Source organism: Salminus brasiliensis, chromosome 24 (assembly GCF_030463535.1).
Source record: "Salminus brasiliensis chromosome 24, fSalBra1.hap2, whole genome shotgun sequence".
NCBI classification, from domain to species: domain Eukaryota; kingdom Metazoa; phylum Chordata; class Actinopteri; order Characiformes; family Bryconidae; genus Salminus; species Salminus brasiliensis.
The window spans coordinates 25,652,853-25,670,872 of record NC_132901.1 but is presented as its reverse complement, the minus strand read 5'-3'; the positions used below and the strand labels follow the sequence as shown (position 1 = coordinate 25,670,872).

General features: G+C 40.9%; 1 protein-coding gene across 1 annotated transcript in view; it reads right to left on the bottom strand.

Moving 5' to 3' along the window:
- The window catches only part of eys (eyes shut homolog), a 334,776-nt gene that overhangs the window by 221,188 nt on the left and 95,568 nt on the right, over nucleotides 1-18,020 (bottom strand). The window contains exons 19-20 of the mRNA XM_072669909.1: nucleotides 14,767-14,964; nucleotides 7,829-7,950 (exon numbers count right to left, since the gene is read on the bottom strand). Of these exons, the coding sequence (XP_072526010.1) occupies nucleotides 7,829-7,950; nucleotides 14,767-14,964 (320 nt within the window). The remainder of the gene's footprint in view (nucleotides 1-7,828; nucleotides 7,951-14,766; nucleotides 14,965-18,020) is intronic.

Sequence of the window (18,020 nt, the reverse complement as noted above, 5' to 3'; positions counted from 1 at the left end):
ACTTTGGGCACCCAAAGCTCATCGATGTGTGAGGGCACTGAACCAACAGAAGGGTTACTGCAGTATGTGACCCCTCTGCTGTATGTGACCAGTCCGGGTGCCCACATGCAAACTCCTGTCCACTGTCAAAAGCTCCTGGAAAGAACCTCAAAGCAATGCAAGGTGGTTTCTTGGTCTGTTGGGTCCTGTTTTCTTATAAAATCAACTGCACGTATGTGCTAGAAAGTGTTGGATCTGCAGCAGAGCTGTGCTGGATCCACCTGCGGGTGCAAGTGCGAGGCGTCGATCTAAGAATCCTTTGCAGCACCTTTACTTTTAAGAGTTTTCATAGGTCACGGAGGGCAAGGAGCTCTGGTGGCCCTATTAGGCAGGCGGTCTTAATGTTTGGGCTTATCTATGTACAATCCACTGGATATAAACCTTCTATCTAATAACGCACAGTAGAATAGTGCTCAGGGGTCGAACCTGAATCGCCTGCAAACAGACTTCACACTGTTTCCAATAAAAAAAACAAGCCCATAAAAGTGAACAGTGGCAAAAGGAGGTGGTCGTACATAAACTGCAAGCACAACAGACGGTTTTTCTTACGATACTGAGGCTGAGATTTAATGCGGACGGCTTGAAAAACAGACATTTACCACCCTCACCTTCTCCCTCGTCTCGGGCAGTTTCGCCTACTTTCCAACAAACTGCGTCTGCTCGTAAGAAGCATAATATGGGCCTGAATTTCTATTAAATGAATAGAAGCTCAAGCTCACTGATCATTTCTGCTCAGGGAAAAAAAAAGCAAAACTATCTGGTTAGGAAGAAATATTAGATCACAGATAAAAGGGAATTCTGCGCAAGGCTCAATAATAAGCCATAAATCTGTTCGCCAGGGTTGAGGCCTGATTCGATCTTAAAAAAAAAAGAAAGTCCCAGTACACAGAAAAAAAGAAATGCACTGCAGAAGATGAAGTAAACACAAGCAAGAAACGCCACAGAGGACAGAGCATACCTCCGAAAAACATTCACAGTACTGCTCCGTCTCCTTCCAGCCGTTTGTGATCAACAAGATGCAACAAAACGTGGAGGAGTGTTTAATGGAGCGCGAGAGTTCTGCTGCCATGCCAGTTTTAGGATGCTATTAAAGCACCCATATTGTGGAAAACTGACATTCCCTCTCTTCTATTTAAATGTAAGAGTTTGTGATGGTATATAAACACTGCTGCAGCTTTAAACCCCCCCCCCCAAAAATAAAATAAATAAATAGTACATATAGGCAGCTTTTTTTAGCTAACAGCAGTTAAGCCCCAGCCACAAAACTCAGTTTTAGGATGCCATTAAAGGACCCATATTGTGGAAAACTTATATTTAAATATAAGAGAGAAAATGTCAGAGTTTGTGATGGTATATAAACACTGCTGCAGCTTTACCCCCCCCCGGGGTTTAGGTAAAGGTTAGAATTAGATTAAGGGTTAGTAGGTTAAGTTTAGGTTTAGGTGTAGTAGGTTATTTTGGGTTTAGGTGAAGGTGTAGTAGATTAAGTAGGTTATTTTGGGTTTAGGTGAAGGTGTAGTAGATTAAGTAGGTTAGTTTGGGTTTAGGTGTAGTAGGTTATTTTGGGTTTAGGTTAAGATGTAGTAGATTAAGTTTAGGTTTAGTAGGTTAAATATAGGTTAGGGTATGGTTAGAATTAGGTTTAGGTGTTGTAGGTTAGTTCAGGTTTAGGAGTAGAATGTTATGTTTAGGTTTAGGTGTAGTAAGTTAAGTTTAGGTGCAAGAGGTCAAGTTTAGGTTTAGTAGGTTAAACATAGATTAGAGTATGGTTAGAATTAGGTTTCGGTGTAGTAGGTTAGTTTGGGTTTAGGCTGAGGTGTAGGTTAGGTTAAGTTTAGGTTTAGTAGGTTAAACATAGATTAGAGTATGGTTAGAATTAGGTTTAGGTGTAGTAGGTTAAGTTTAGGTTTAGTAGGTTAGAGTATGGTTAGAATTAGGTTTAGGTGTAGTAGGTTACGTTTAGGTTAAGTAGGTTTAGAATTAGGTTTAGGTGTAGTAGGTTAGTTTGGGTTTAGGCTGAGGTGTAGGTTAGGTTAAGTTTAGGTTTAGTAGGTTAAACATAGATTAGAGTTTGGTTAGAATTAGGTTTAGGCATAGTAGGTTAAGTTTAGGTTTAGTAGGTTAAACATAGATTAGAGTATGGTTAGAATTAGGTTTAGGCATAGTAGGTTAAGTTTAGGTTTAGTAGGTTGAACATAGATTAGAGTACGGTTAGAATTAGGTTTAGGCATAGTAGGTTAAGTTTAGGTTTAGTAGGTTAAACATAGATTAGAGTATGGTTAGAATTAGGTTTAGGTGTAGTAGGTTAAGTTTAGGTTTAGTAGGTTAGAGTATGTTTAGAATTAGGTTTAGGTGTAGTAGGTTAAGTTTAGGTTTAGTAGGTTAAACATAGATTAGAGCACGGTTAGAATTAGGTTTAGGTGTAGTAGGTTAAGTTTAGGTTTAGTAGGTTAAACATAGATTAGAGTACGGTTAGAATTAGGTTTAGGTGTAGTAGGTTAGTCTAGGTTTATTCTGAGGTGTAGGTTAGGTTAAGTTTAGGTTTATTAGGTTAAGCTTAGATGCCCAGATAATATATGTCCAGATAATAAAATTTCGCTGGTTGCTTTGTAACTCTCTGTTGAAATCATATGATTACTGTGTGCCTGGGCTGCGTCAGTAATTTGTGCAGGTCGATCTATCAGCTCTTTTAGTCACCTGTACAAATTCCTCTCGAATCCAGGCTGGTTAGGCTCACACACTGTGATCTCTTAAGAAAAAGCACAAATACAGGTTACCCAACACTCTGACAAGGTTTCAGTCAAATCTGTAATGTCTGTGTGGGGTTAACTGGTAAGCCTCCATTACTTGTTAGCTATGTCAGCCCTGTATCTCCAGTGCCTTTACCATCCATCACTGCAAGAATCAACAAAAACCTGCTTTAAATAAAGTTCTAAAAGCTAAATGATGCAAATTGTGAGGAGGCTCAAAAGAGCATGCCCAGACCCAACTTCATTAGTCATCATTAGCCTCTTCCGCATGGCCTGCACGAGGACGTTCCTCATTCCGCGGTCTTCGTGGTCACACAGAGAGTTAAAGGTCAACCGTATTTACTGACTGGATAAGAAGTGACGCGAGTCACACGCTGTTTAATGCAACCATGTTTTTTTTTTTCCTCTCTCTTTTACACAGTGCTGCCGGTTCACATCTCGTCATAATCGCCACGGGGAAGTGTACCATTAAAGTGCTCAATTACATGCTGGGCAGGCCATTTCGTAGTCAGTGATTTCATGCCTGTGGGGTTATAAAAATCCCTTAAACCACTCATGCAATGATCCAACCATTGAGCATATAGAGTGGCTATTAATGCGTTCATGCTATTCTAAATCCATATCGCAGGTCATAAAAGTGTTCCTCCAGTATTTGTGGCCTTATTAAGTACTTTGTTTACATGCATCTGAGAGATAGAAATGTTTAGCTTTGCTGTTCAAGCAAGCGTCCTCGTCCTTTAAGATAGCAACGCTCAAAAAATCATCTGTCACATTAAGTTACCTGTCGCTGTCTTCTTGACAACTGCAATAACCACAAGAGTTGCAGAACTTGTTCCATCATCCACCCACCTACCCACCTTTCTAACTACCTACCCACCATCCTATCTACCTACCCACCCATCGATCCACCTAATAACCTACCAAACCATCCTTCCACCTACCTATCCAACTACCCACCCATCCACCTACCCAACTACCCACCCATCCACCTACCTACCCACCAATCTATCTACCTACCCACCAACCTATCTACCCACCCATCCATCAACCTACCCACCAATCTATCTACCTACCCACCCATCCATCCACCTACCCACCAATCTATCTACCCACCCACCAACCTATCTACCCACCCATCCATCCACCTACCTACCTCTCTAACTACCTACCCACCATCCTATCTACCTACCCACCATCCATCCACCTACCCACCAATCTATCTACCCACCCACCAACCTACCTACCCCTCCATCCATCCACCTACCTTTCCAACTACAGACCTACCCACCCACCCGTCCTATTCATCAACCTACATACCCACTCACCAACCTATCAACCTATCCACCCACCCACCCTCCAACCTACCAATCCATCCTTCCACCTGCCTATCCAACTACCCACCCATTTATCCATCTACCTACCCACCTCTCCATCCATCCATCCTCCTGCCTATACAACTACCCACCCATCCATCCATACATCCATCCATCCATCCATCTGCCTACCCAACCCACCTTTCTACCTACCCCTCCATCCATCCATCCGCCTACCTTTCCAACTACCGCCTCTAATATCCATCCACCTATCCACTTACCTACCTACCCACCTACCCACCTCAACCCATCACTCCACCTATCTACCCACCTACCCCATTCATCCATGCATCCATCTACCTACATACCTAGCCATCCATTCATCCATCCCTCCCTCCCTCCACCTACCTATCCTATAAAATGGGCCATTCTCAAAACATGAGCTCAAAAAGCTTGGGGCACCAGACATGTCTCGGCTGCATTTGGGCCGAAGACGAAAACTGAGCAATTAGTTAAATGGTGCAATTGTTAGTCTGCTCTGATCACACTAATGATCTAATCTTCTGCTAAAGACATACAGACATTTGACCATCACTTATCAAGACCAGAGTACTCCTAAAGTACACTGAACAAACACTTCACCTCACCACTCAGCATGCAATTGGGGCAAGGTGCCTACAGAAATGAGCACATACGCCGAAACTCTTGACGAACAGGCCGATCTTTTCATTTCAAGGGCTGCCACTAATAGCCAGAGAAACAGACCTCTGCTCCCCCTCTCCATTAAAAAGCCTGGACCTGCATTATTCAACAGGAATAAATGATATGCTATTTTCCCCCGTACTGTTCGGTGCGGGAGAACAAGTGTATGATTCCGAACACCTTGTTTATAATTTAGCGGGCGGAGGGCTGCCCTGCATGCCAGGGTGGAGAGAGGGAGCCAAGAGAGAACAGTAGAGACAAGTGAACAAAGCAGTAGCGTGGGGATTGGGGGTGGGGTGTGTGTGGGGGGAGTGCAGTACTGAATAAAAATAGAAGGAGGGGGGAGAAAGTGTATCAGGATGGATGGGGGCGCTGAGAAGGGAGAGCAGGGGAGGAGGACGAGGCTGGAAAGACGGAGGAGGTCACCATTTCTTTCCCTTAGCCTATTAGTTTAGCTGGGCCGAAGGGAGGGCAGAGCAGAGGATGAATCTTCAAGAAGAGGACGAATGTGTACGATAAGGTTTCAGGACTCGAGTGAATTGAATCAATACAGTATGTGTGCTCGTAATTAAAAGAGAGGATATTTCATTATGATTAGAACTGGGTGAAAAGTTATTATTGTGAGTACAGTCTCGTTTGCCACACTTTTGCAGGCTTGGACTTCTGACATCTAAACATATGGGACACAGTAAGAACTGCAGACTTAAATGCATTACAGTAGAATGGCAATTTAATTAACTGTGTTATGCACGGTGTAATTAAACAAGTGAAGCTGTAATTACATTTGAATAGGATTGTATACAGTGATAAGTATCATTGTGATGTTTGCAATAAGAAAAATTGTGAAAATTAAGAGGATGAATGGTTAAGACTATAAACACTTACTCTGTTGGTGATAAAACTATATTTTACTACAAAGCTTTAAAAAGGTTTATTTCTTTCTGCAATACTTTAAATTTTTGTTTTAAAAACACTTAGTAGTACATTAGCAATCTATGTTAGTAGAACATTTTAGCATTATTGTGCAAAAATGACTTTTTTTACTCCCACTTTTTGTACATTTACAACATTTGACAGATCAATATCCAGGATTGGTCCAATATTTGCCCAGCCAGGGAATTGTACCCTAGTCTACCATAGGAAAGGCCACACTTTTGCAGGTTGGACTTTTGGTCTCTTAACATATGGAACACAGTAAGAAGCCCAGCATTTCAGTAGAATGTCAATTTAACTGTGTTATGCATGGTGTAATTAAATAAGTAAAGCTGTAATTACAATTGAATAGGATCGAAAATATACAGTGATAATTAATACAAATTGGTATCATTTTTTGTTTGCAATAACAAAAAACAAAACATAAAACCAGGCCATTTTTGTGAAAATTAAGAAGAGGATGAATGGTTAAGACTATAAACACTTACTCTCTTGGTGATAAAACTATATTTTACTGCAAAGTTTTTCAAAAGTTTATTTTTTCTGCAATACTTTAAATTGGTGTTTTAAAAACACTCAAGTAGAAAATATTAGCATTTTTATATTAGCAAGAGTATGAATGGTTAAGACTGTAAACACTTACTCTGTTGGTGATAAAATATTTTAGTTTGAAAAACATTGATTTTTTCTGCAAATTATACTTTAAATTGTTTATACAACATATAGATCAAGTAGAAAATATTAGAATTTGTCAGCACTCAAATCCTTAAGATGTTTAGGCATCATTGCACTTGGATGGTCCATTATAGATGCTCACTTGACATTTAACTAACCTTCAACTTGGTCTGTATTTAATATAACTGAACTCAAAGCTGAATGTAAATGACTGTCCTAATCCTAACCTTAATCTTAGCCTTAAAGTAACCCTGAATCCCAACCCTACCGCTAACCTTACTCTACGCCTTAAATCAATCCTAAACCTTATTCTAATTAAAAACCTTAACCTAATGAAATTATTTATTTCATGGGCTCAACCGTTCTCCTGTTGGTTTGTTGTGGTTTATTAAACCAGCACCTAACTAACAGACTGAAATGTCTGAAAAACTACAGACTATTAATCAGAAGAAAGGAAAAAGGAGGCAACCAGGAACAGAAAAAAACCCCATTGTCATTTTAACTGAAGGCACTTTGAAGCCAACCTGGAAGGTGGCTGCTGGGAATGCTATTAAACACCTGAACTGCTACGACAACCCGTCTCAGTAAATCATCTTGTCAAACAGTACCGGAGATCTACTCTATATTGAACGATATTGAAGTTATGGTTTATGGCCTGATTTTATTACCTGAAGCCATCTACCATGTCAGGGTTCATGTAGCTCATATACCTTAAACCAGTCACGAAATCAATGATATTACAGGACCAACAGTTAAGGGAAGACCTGACCTAGCCTACCTGTTTTGAGGGAATCCTGGAAGTACTGAATGCTTCCTATTGGCCAATCGAGAGTCTTTTTTTTAGTTTTAAAAACATGCTTGGTAATCGAGCCCCATAAAAAGGCTGTTTATTGATCTTGTAAATAAGGAAACACCTGCTGTGTAGTCGAAAAGTGTGGAGCAATGGAACAAAACTGGACGTTTCCAAGCTTACAGATCAGCAGTAAATCTGGAGGACGACGAATTAAACACTTGCTTAAAAAAATATAAAATAAAAAAATAACATCCTGCCTACAAAGAAGCATGGCGGTGACTCGGTGATGCTCTGGGGCTGCTTTGCTTGCAACCGGCTGATCAGGAGTTGCTGTTTTTGCCTGGCTGTAGCAAAAAGACAGCAGAAAAAACAATGGTAACAGTGGAATGATGAAATTTTTATCTCATCAATGCAAACAACAATCTAGAAATGGGTGGACTAAACTACACTATTTGGTGTTTCTACGTGACCCATTTCTAGATCTTTTGGAAGCCTTTACTATATTCCAAACTTTTTCCGGCTTGAATTCCATGACCTTTCCAAGATTCTCATGACCATACACCCCTATGTTACACGTCTCATTTCTGCAGGTACATGGGACTTACAAATCCATCCAGACTCACCAGGTGGAGGTCAACGCAGGTGGAGTTGTTCTGACACATGTTGCCCACACAGTCATCAATGTCCTGTTCGCACTTCACTCCGGCGTATCCCGGGTTACACAGGCAGTAGAAGCCGTCCACCACTGCAGGAGAAAAGAGGAGGAGGCACTTCTGTGTTAGAGCAGATAGACAGTGTTCTTTTTAAGGCCCCACTCGGACAAAATGAACAACTACCGAGCTGTCTAAATGCTATGTTCACAAATTTGTGAAATTATTGATATAATGTGAATCTGGTAATTGCTTTTTTTTTTACATTCTCCTACAAGTGGAGCAATAATAATAATAATAATAATAATAATAATAAACAATAATAATGATAATAAATAATAATAATGATAATAAATAATATATACATAAACCTTTCAGTGGAAGTAAAATTTTAATTTTAATTTTGGAGTATTACTATTGTAAAATTTGACAAACTTGCCAAAGTAAAATTTGTGAAAAATTATTGATATAATGTGAATCTGGTAATTGCTTTTCCTACAAGTGGAGCAATAATAATAATAATAATAATAAATAATATATACATAAACCTTTCAGTGGAAGTAAAGTTTTAATTTTAATTTTGGAGTATTACTATTGTAAAATTTGACAAACTTGCCAAAGTAAAATTTGTGAAATTATTGATATAATGTGAATCTGGTAATTGCTTTTCCTACAAGTGGAGCAATAATAATAATAATAATAATAATAATAATAATAATAATAAATAAATAATAATAAAACATAATATATACATAAACCTTTCAGTGGAAGTAAAATTTAAATTTAAATTTTGGAGTATTACTATTGTAAAATTTGACAAACTTGCCAAAGTAAAATTGTTGTGAAATTATTGACAATGTGAATAAATGTTTTGTTCAGTTTGTTTTTGTCAAAGTTTTTTGTCAACATTCACACACACACACACACACACACACACACACACACACATACATATATATATATATATATATATATATATATATATATATATATATATATATATATATATATATATATATATATATATATATTTTTTTTTTTTTTTTTTTTTTTTTTTTTATCCCCGGTATTGAATTTTACCCCTCCCCCCACCCCCAAGTCCACTTGTAGGAAAAAGCCAAATTTGACAAGTTTGACTTTGCTTGATGATGGTAAAGTTTTAATTGAAGTCATTTTAACAGTTGTGTCCCATTTCATGGTCATAAAATAAAAATAAAAAAAATAAAATAAAATAGTCAAATTCCCTAATAATCACTAATACCATAAATAAATATTACATTAGTTTTGTAGTTATAAGAAGAAGGAACTGAAAGCAACATGTAGCATTTTTATACAATAGCAGCTTCAGAATCATGTTAATGGTGCCCTCACTGTAGTTGAGTGAGAATGGCATCTTGGTCATTACCACTCCAATCAAATTTATAGGTAATATGCACAGTCATATCAGAAAATTATGACCACCCTGGCTCGGATTACACTAGTAAGACATTATTAGGTGAGGGGAAGGTGTTCATTATAAAGCTTAGTGGGGCCCTTATTGCTCTGTATCACACGGCGGAGTCACCAATGGCCCTTGGGACACCACTGTTATGCTGTTGGGAGGCTCGGTACATCTTCACTACGGCAGCTCTAGAACATCCCATGAAGTTAGTGGTTTCTGAGATGCTACCACATGGATATTAGTCAAACCGCAGCCTAGGCCCGATGGTTTGCACTCTGCTACAACTGACTGGTGTGCCCGCTTATTTACATGTGGGTAACCCAGTCACCTGGCATCTGTGACATCCCAGGTTCCCCTATATGGTCCATTGTCCTGTGTGTATTTTCTGCTATCCTGTGCATAATGCTCTATGATATACAGAACCCCCCCCCCCCCCCCATTTAAACAGCTGACAAAGTCTGGCCTGACGTGGCATTAAACACACATGCTAGCATTTGTGAGCATCACCTGCTTCACCACAGGCTAATAAACCAATTCCTCAGCCCTTAATCATTAATGACGTTAAAAGAGCGACGCGTGTCCTGCCTCTCCGCTGCCTTGGCGGCGGTACGCAGGCAGCCGGTGACAGAGGTAATTGTGAGCTTCTTCCAGGAGCGAATTTATTGCAGGCCTGGCTCCTGTGTCCCAGGATTCTTCATTATGCCAAAGATTTAGCACGTAATCTGTGCTGTCACTCCGGCTCCGCATGTGTAGCAGCTATTGCTCTCATTAACTGCTTGGGGTCCTGGGTGGCAGCCGCATTACTCATACCAGCTGCCGCCAAGAAACACCTCTTTCTCCCAGCGCACCTCTTCCCCACGCGTACACACACACACACTCACGCATGCCGGCGCCAATACACACTTATATACACACACACACACACACACACACACACACGTCCAGCAGCTCCCACAGCTTTGTGTGTAGCCTGCAGGTCTGGGGGAGGAGGGACTAAGGAGCATGTACTTTGATGGGGGCTGGTGTTAATGGGTGTCTGAGTGTAGATAAAGAAGCAGCTAGTGGTACCTAGCAGGCAATCTATCCTGATTTCTTTTACCCACCTTGATTTTTCACTCCTCAATAAATCAAAACAGCATGTTCAGGGCAGCTAACGCGCTGGTGTGATTGCAGGGTAAATGTTTGTGAGGTTCATGGTGTGAAGCCACAGATAGAAAAGTGTACTAATCATATACATACACACACACACACCCACCAATCAGCCTTAACACTCCTTAACCACTGACAGGTGGCAGATCTACACAATGTTATGCAGGAGGTTTTAATGTTATGGCTGATTGATGCATATTATGAACCATGCATGACTTTTTTTTTGACATAGTCTTTTCATTTTAGATGTCCAAAAGTAACCGGATAGCTACTGCCAGACAGTCTGGTGCATTTTTCTCTCAACAAGGTCAAGATTGTAGGTACTAAAGGTAGGTACTACATATGGTACTAGACTGCTCAATTACTAAACAAATACTAAATGTGGTGCTGGACTATCCAACTACTTACAGGTACTTAATGTGGCACTGGACTGGCCGATTACTCATCAATACTAAAAATGTGGCATCAGACTGTCCAAGTGCTTATTGGTACTAAAATATGGCACTAGCCTGTCCGATTACTTATTGCCGCTAAATGTGGGACTAGATTGTCCAATTACAAGTATTAAATGGTATTAAACAAGTATTGGCACTATACTGCTTAATTACTTCAACTACTTAGGTATTTAATGTGGCCCTCATATATGCCAACATTATTCTAACAATAGCAGGCACTGTATTTAGGTACTAAATGTGACACTAGACTGTCCAATTACTTATAGGTACTAATTGCAGCACTACATTGCACAATTACCGATACTAAATGTGGCATCAGACTGTCCAAATACTTACACTAAATTTACCACTACACCGTTCAAAAGGTTCACACTCTATTTAGATACTAAATGTGGGACCAGACTGTCCAAATACTTATACTAAATGTAGCACTACACTGTTCAAAGGTACGCACTGTATTTAGGTACTAAATGTTGCACCAGACTGTCCAAATACTTATAGGTACTACTTGCAGCACTACATTGCCCAATTACAGCTACTATGTGTGGCACCGGACTGTCCAAATACTTATACTAAATTTAGCACTATACTGTTCAAAAGCAGCCACTGTCTTTAGGTACAACATTTGGCACCACTGTCCAAATACTTATAGGTACTACTTGCAGCACTACATTGCCCAATTACAGATACTATGTGTGCCACTAGACTGTCCAAATACTTAGTTACTAATTACAGCACTACATTGCCCAATTACAGATACAAAATGTGGCACCAGACTGTCCAATTACTTATACTAAGTTTTGCACTACACTGTTCAAAGGTACACACTGTATTGAGGTACTAAATGTGGCACAGACTGTCCAAATACGTATAGGTACTAATTGCAGCACTACATTGCACAATTACAGATAGTATGTGTGGCACCAGACTGTCCAAATACTTATACTAAATTTAGCACTACACTAAATTTAGCACTACACTGTTCAAAAGGTACGCACTGTATTTAGGTACAACATTTGGCACCACTGTCCAAATACTTAGTTACTAATTACAGCACTACATTGCCCAATTACAGATTGGTACTGTATTTAGGTACAACATTTGGCACCACTGTCCAAATACTTATATGTACTAATTGCAGCACTACATTGCACAATTACAGATACTATGTGTGGCACCAGACTGTCCAAATACTTATACTAAATTTACCACTATACTGTTCAAAAGTAGGCTCTGTAATTAGGTACTAAACATGGTACCAGACTGTCCAATTACTTTCAGGTACTTTCAATTTCAATTACTTACACACGGCACTGAAGCTTTTAATAGAGGCTGGATCCAGTGGTTAAACCAGGCCAGTTTTGGGTCAGTGGCTCTAAGCTCTGTAAAACCACACGTCTCTTACAGCAAACGTAACATCACTCTGACGCCAGTCGGCAAGATCTCGCGCCGTATCTCCACAGCTTAATGTAGTCGTGCATGTTTCAGTACAGTATAGGCCTGTAGTTGTTCCATGTTAGGACCTTCCCAAGCAATGTTAAGCAGACTGAAACAGACGAGCTGTCTGTTTACATTAAAGAAGTGCATTACAGCATCACCTCCTGTATGCACGGAGAGCACTTCCCTAACCCCCCCCTGCTTTCATCCATGTACACCAAGCCAGCTATGATTCATTCATCTTCTTAACAACAAATAAATACTCGAATTAATGAAATAAATAAATTAAAAACGTGTTTCCCTGCAATGACGCCTAAATTATTGAGTGCACTGCGATGTGTAATCCTTGACCTACAACATCTCTTTGATCTGTTGCTTTCTTAATGATTCATGCCGGAGACGAATCACAGACGGGGGAGAAAAAGATTATCGGATTGCCGAGGGAGGAAAAACAACACGCTGCCGTTGGGCTTTGATTGTATTAACTCTGTCATTTATCATCCATTATTAAAATTACAGTGCACCATTTATGCCTAATTGATCCGCTCTCGCAGCCATGCAAACATACTCATGCAACCATGCTAATATGGCTCACGCGGTCAATGCTGGATGGAGGAACTGTAAGGAACACAGTCATGGAAGACCAGCCTACATGCCGTCTGTAAGCTGGGGTGGGGAAACATCCTCTTATTCTGTCAGCCTTTATAAGGAAAAATGAACGAGCAGGTGTCCGAATACTTTTGTCCGTATAGTGGGTGTGTGTATATACATACATATAAATATATAAAAGTATTCGGACACCTGCTCATTCAGTGCTCAGTGAAAGCTCAGCGGTTAGAGCACCTGGCTATTCAAGACAGGGTTGTGGGTTCGGGGAACATGTGCTCTGTGTGTGTGTGTGTGTGTGTGTGTGTGTGTGTGTGTGTGTGTGTGTGTGTGTGAGTGTGATCACTAGTGTGTGTGTGTGTGTGTGTGTGTGTGTGTGTTTCACTGCACATAGGTTAAAGGCCAAAGGCGAAAATTAAGTTTATCCTGCTTTTGTTGGAGTAACTGTCACTCCTGTCCAGGAAAGAAGGCTTTGGAGCAGCATTGCTGTGAGAATTTGATTGCATTCTGCAACAAGAGCATGAGGAAGGTCAGGATGTTGGATGACCTTCACCCCACCTCATCATCTCCCCAACTCATCCCAAAAGTACTGATGGAGCTCCATCACCATCATTCCAGAGAACACAGTTCCACTGCTCCCCAGCTCCTCAATGCTGGGGGGCTTTATACCCCTCCAGCCCACGCCTGGCATTAGGCAGCATGGTGCCAGTAGGTTCAAAGAGTCCTATTTTACTGGCAATAATTCTCTACATGGATTAGACAAGCTGTGTTTGTGCATTTGCACATCTGTCTATGTAACACAGCAGGGCTGCAACTATTACATATTTTTTATTTGTAAATAATATTCTTTTGAATATTGTCTCAAATATTTCAATAGTTATCAGAATAATGTAAAAAAAACAAAAACTTATTATTGTAACTATTATTATCATTATTATTAACATCTATTTATTTAATTTGTTTATAATAACACTCAATGCTAGTTCAGAAAAAATATTAAAATTACTTTTAAAATGATTATTTTTATAATTGTTTAAAATAATAAAATACTAAACAAGGGATCCAAATCAATCTGGCAACCCTAAACAGGTTGCTGCCATAGAACAGGATAAAAAAAGGATAAAGGATAAAGGTGCACGTATTCGTCACTGTACAGTGTGGACTGTACAGCGAAATGTGTCCTCCGCATTTAACCCATCTGGTAGTGAACACACACTCACACACACACACGTGTTAGGGGCAGTGAGTACACACACACACCCAGAGCGGTGGGCAGCCAACTCCAGCGCCCGGGGAGCAGAGAGGGTAAAGGGCCTTGCTCAAGGGCCCAACAGTGGCAGCTTGCCGAGCCCGGGAATCGAACCCACAACCCTGTTATCGATATCCCGGCGCTCTAACCGCTGAGCCACCACTGCCACTGCCTGGGTAGTGAGCCAGAACAGCACTTTTTTAACCATTGTCTTCATAATGGAAACTTTTTAAAGGGTCCCGGTCATTTTTTTTATTATTATTTTTTTATTATTTATTCACTTTAAATATTTATTAATACAAAATGTATTAATATAAAGAAGCCTTTAATTTCTTCTCTCTTTTGGTAATCTGCCATTGCCTTCAACCTTCATCCTTTGCTATTATTGCTATATGTCCTGAATCCCAGTAAAGTTAAAAGTTTAAAAGTCAGAATGCTGCTCTCCCGCAGGTCCATTACAGTAATGATTCTCGACTGCTGATTCCTACGTCAGCGTACATGAAGGGCTGTTCTGGGAACTAACATTTACATATCGATGGGTTCTGTACTGTGCAGAGAAGACCGAGGTGATTACCGTCGTAGCAGAAGCCGTGCAGACAGGGGCTGGAGGCACACTCGTCGATGTTGAGCTCGCAGCGGGGGCCGGTGAACCCCCGGGCGCAGCGGCAACGGAAGCCCAGTGGGAAGCGTGCCTGATCGGCCTCCTCCACGCATTCGGCCCCGTTCTCACAGGGGTTGTTGGCTTCGCACGGCAGGAACTCGCAGTTCACACCTAGGTGCAAAAGGAGGGGTCGTTGAAAATTGACGGAAAAAAGAAAACACTGGGGAAGTTAATTGGGAGAGGATAGGGTTTGTCAGGAAGTGATGGGGACGCCCATGTCGTCCAGTTTAACTCTCTAATAATAAGGGTGCCTTCTATGGTTCTTTGGGTGACACCATTGAAGAACCGCTTTGGGTTCCATACAGACCCTTTAACACCTCCATCACCATCAAGAACCGACTTCACTCACTGCCTAATATAGCCACCCCTTGACAGAAGCCACTGTAGATGAAGAGGTCAGAGGTCACCGGTCAGTGGTGCTATAATGTTAGGGCTGATCGGACTTTACTTCTCAAATCAGGAGGTGTCTTGCTGAGCCATGAAAAGCAGGTCTACCCCTGTGCAGCAAAGCATTTATGCTAATAATGTTAAGCTTTTAATTCACGGGAAGCAAATACAGGCCTAATGCAATCAAGTGATGGGCGGCCCATTTGATTAGCTGCGACTGAAGTAAAATCCGGGCCTTTTTTTTTTTTTACTTGTTTTTAATGCATTCAGCTCAAAACAGGATTTACAGAAAAAAACTGGTGCTAGGGAGCTGAATTCACCAGATTCGGGCTGTTGAGGATTTCCTCATGTTCATAATGTCTTACTTTGAGCTCTTTTTTCATACATGTAAGCCCACCTTGATGGAGGACTGATGGAGACTGTTGCTCACCTGAGCAATGATGCACAATATTTGTGTTAGTCATCCTCTAGTGCGTCATTAGAACCACTCTGGGGTGGATATTTTTGGGTACAGGTCAACTCTTATACCAGCAGTAACACCGATGGTACATGGTACACTCTACCAGTGCTACTATGCCAGAACCACGCCAGGTTCGCCACCCAAAACTGCATTCAGTCCAAATAAAGCATAAAGGTTTCTGATGGGACAACAATGGCCTTGAGAAGGGGGCCCACCCAACCACACTCCTGCCAGTTGAGGGGATCAAACTAGTGACCTTCTGGTCTCAAGCCTACTTCTCCTTCTTCCTCCCCATGAATTGCAGAGGCGTCCTTGAGCAAGGCTCCTCATGCTACCTGCCCCAGAGCAGTTACATACCCTACATTTCGGTGTCATCCTGATGCAGGGGCACTGTCCCATAACTTCCCCCAATTCCAATTCTCCCTAAATACTCAATTAATACATTTCTTAGGGCCACTGTCAATCACAGGCCGTTCGTCCCAACTTCCCACCATATGGCACCCCTGTTCTGATGTACCAATACTCTGAGATCTGAGATCCGATGGGACTGATTAAGCATTGCTATTGCTATCACTACTGCTGAGCACATCTGTGATTACATCAGCATATCTGAGCAGAACAATAGACGTATGTGGCGTTAATGTGATTTTATACCATTTATTACAGTCATTTCTTAGTGTTTTTGACCAGCGGAGAATGGGTACCCCATTGTGAGCCTAGGTCCCTGCCATGGTTTCTTTCTGAAATTTTAATAGGATAGAAAATTAATTGGACTTCAGTATTTCTAATTGTAGAAGAAATTAGGACATCCCATAAAAAAATAAATAAAAAAAAACAGTGTATTTTAACATATTTCAACATCTGGACACATTACTGTAAAAATGCAATTTTATGGTGAGGAAAAGGTTGGGACACCCTATGCCCTAGCTGCTGGTATTTCCTCTTTTTAGGTGAAATAACATTAATGAGATTGTCATTTATTACAGTCATTTCTCAGATATTTTGACCAGAGGAGAATGGGTACCCCATTGTGAGCCTAGGTCCCTGCCATGGTTTCTTGATTTTTTTTTATTTTTAATAGAATAGAAAATAGCATAGAAAATGAATTGGACTTCAGTATTTCTAATTGTACAAAAAATTAAGACATCCCATAAAACAGACATTTCAACATCTGGACACGTATTACTGTAAAAATGCAATTTTCTTGTGAGGAAAAGGTTGTGACAACCCTATGCCCTAGTAGATGGTATTTTCTCCTTTTAGCTGAAATAACATTAATGAGATTATCAAAGAGGTGTCCTCATTTTTTCACATGACCGTTCAACAAGCGCTCAGCATTTCTAATATTTCTAAAGATTAATGTCGCACCTAACAGTAATATCCGAGAGCGCAGAGCCACGAATATTCAAACTGGGCTTGGTGGTGTGAGCAGGGGTTCAAATTCCCAGTGGTCGGTGCTGGAAAAGACAGCCCTCTTATTACAGAGTCAAAAGTTTCATGACTTTTGACTGCAGACTTCTGAGAAGTGCCCCCAAAGTCAGCCCGGGAAGAACTCATCAAGCAGTCATGCAAATGGACTCCATGTAAAGCCGCACGGGGAAGGAAAGCGAGCGCTATGCAAATTGCATTCCAATAATTCATGAATACGTACAGTACAATATGTGAACACACACTGTGCGTTCTCCAGTCAGGCCGAGTTCGCCGAGTGGGAGAGGGGGGATGTGAAAATGCCTTTGAGATGTTTGCACAATTAAGAGACGCATACAATTGCGCTGCCCTGCGCAATTACCCACAGTGCACTGCTGTGTTCAAGGCTGTCATAAATGAGTGTGCAAGTTGCGAGTGCGGTCAATTAACCAGCACGGATTGCGTGGACCTGCCGCTTAAAATTAACGACCCACGGATGAAGACCGAAGCTGGGGTGGGACCGTTGTTCGCTATCCGTGGGAGCCTGAAACGCTGATGGAAGATACAGTGGGGTGTCTGCTGTAGCTACTGTAGCAGTCAGGAAAGTGGACACAGGGTGTTCGGCGAGCCTGTTTATTCAACAGCAAATTAGGGCATGTGATCAATACTGAGAGACTGAGGTCACCCCTCCACATTTGTTACTCCTCCAAATGTGTAGAACTGGAAGCAGGAGCAGAACATGATTAGAACATGGTTGGAGAGGATTATTCTGGAGGAGCCGGCCGTCTGATTTAAACCTCAGATGTTTAGTCTGGTCTGCTCTTGATTGATGGTTGAAGTGAGGAGTGAAGAAGATCACCATGGCCAGATCCAGAGAGCTCTCTGAGGCCTTCAGGAAGAAGGTTGGAGATGC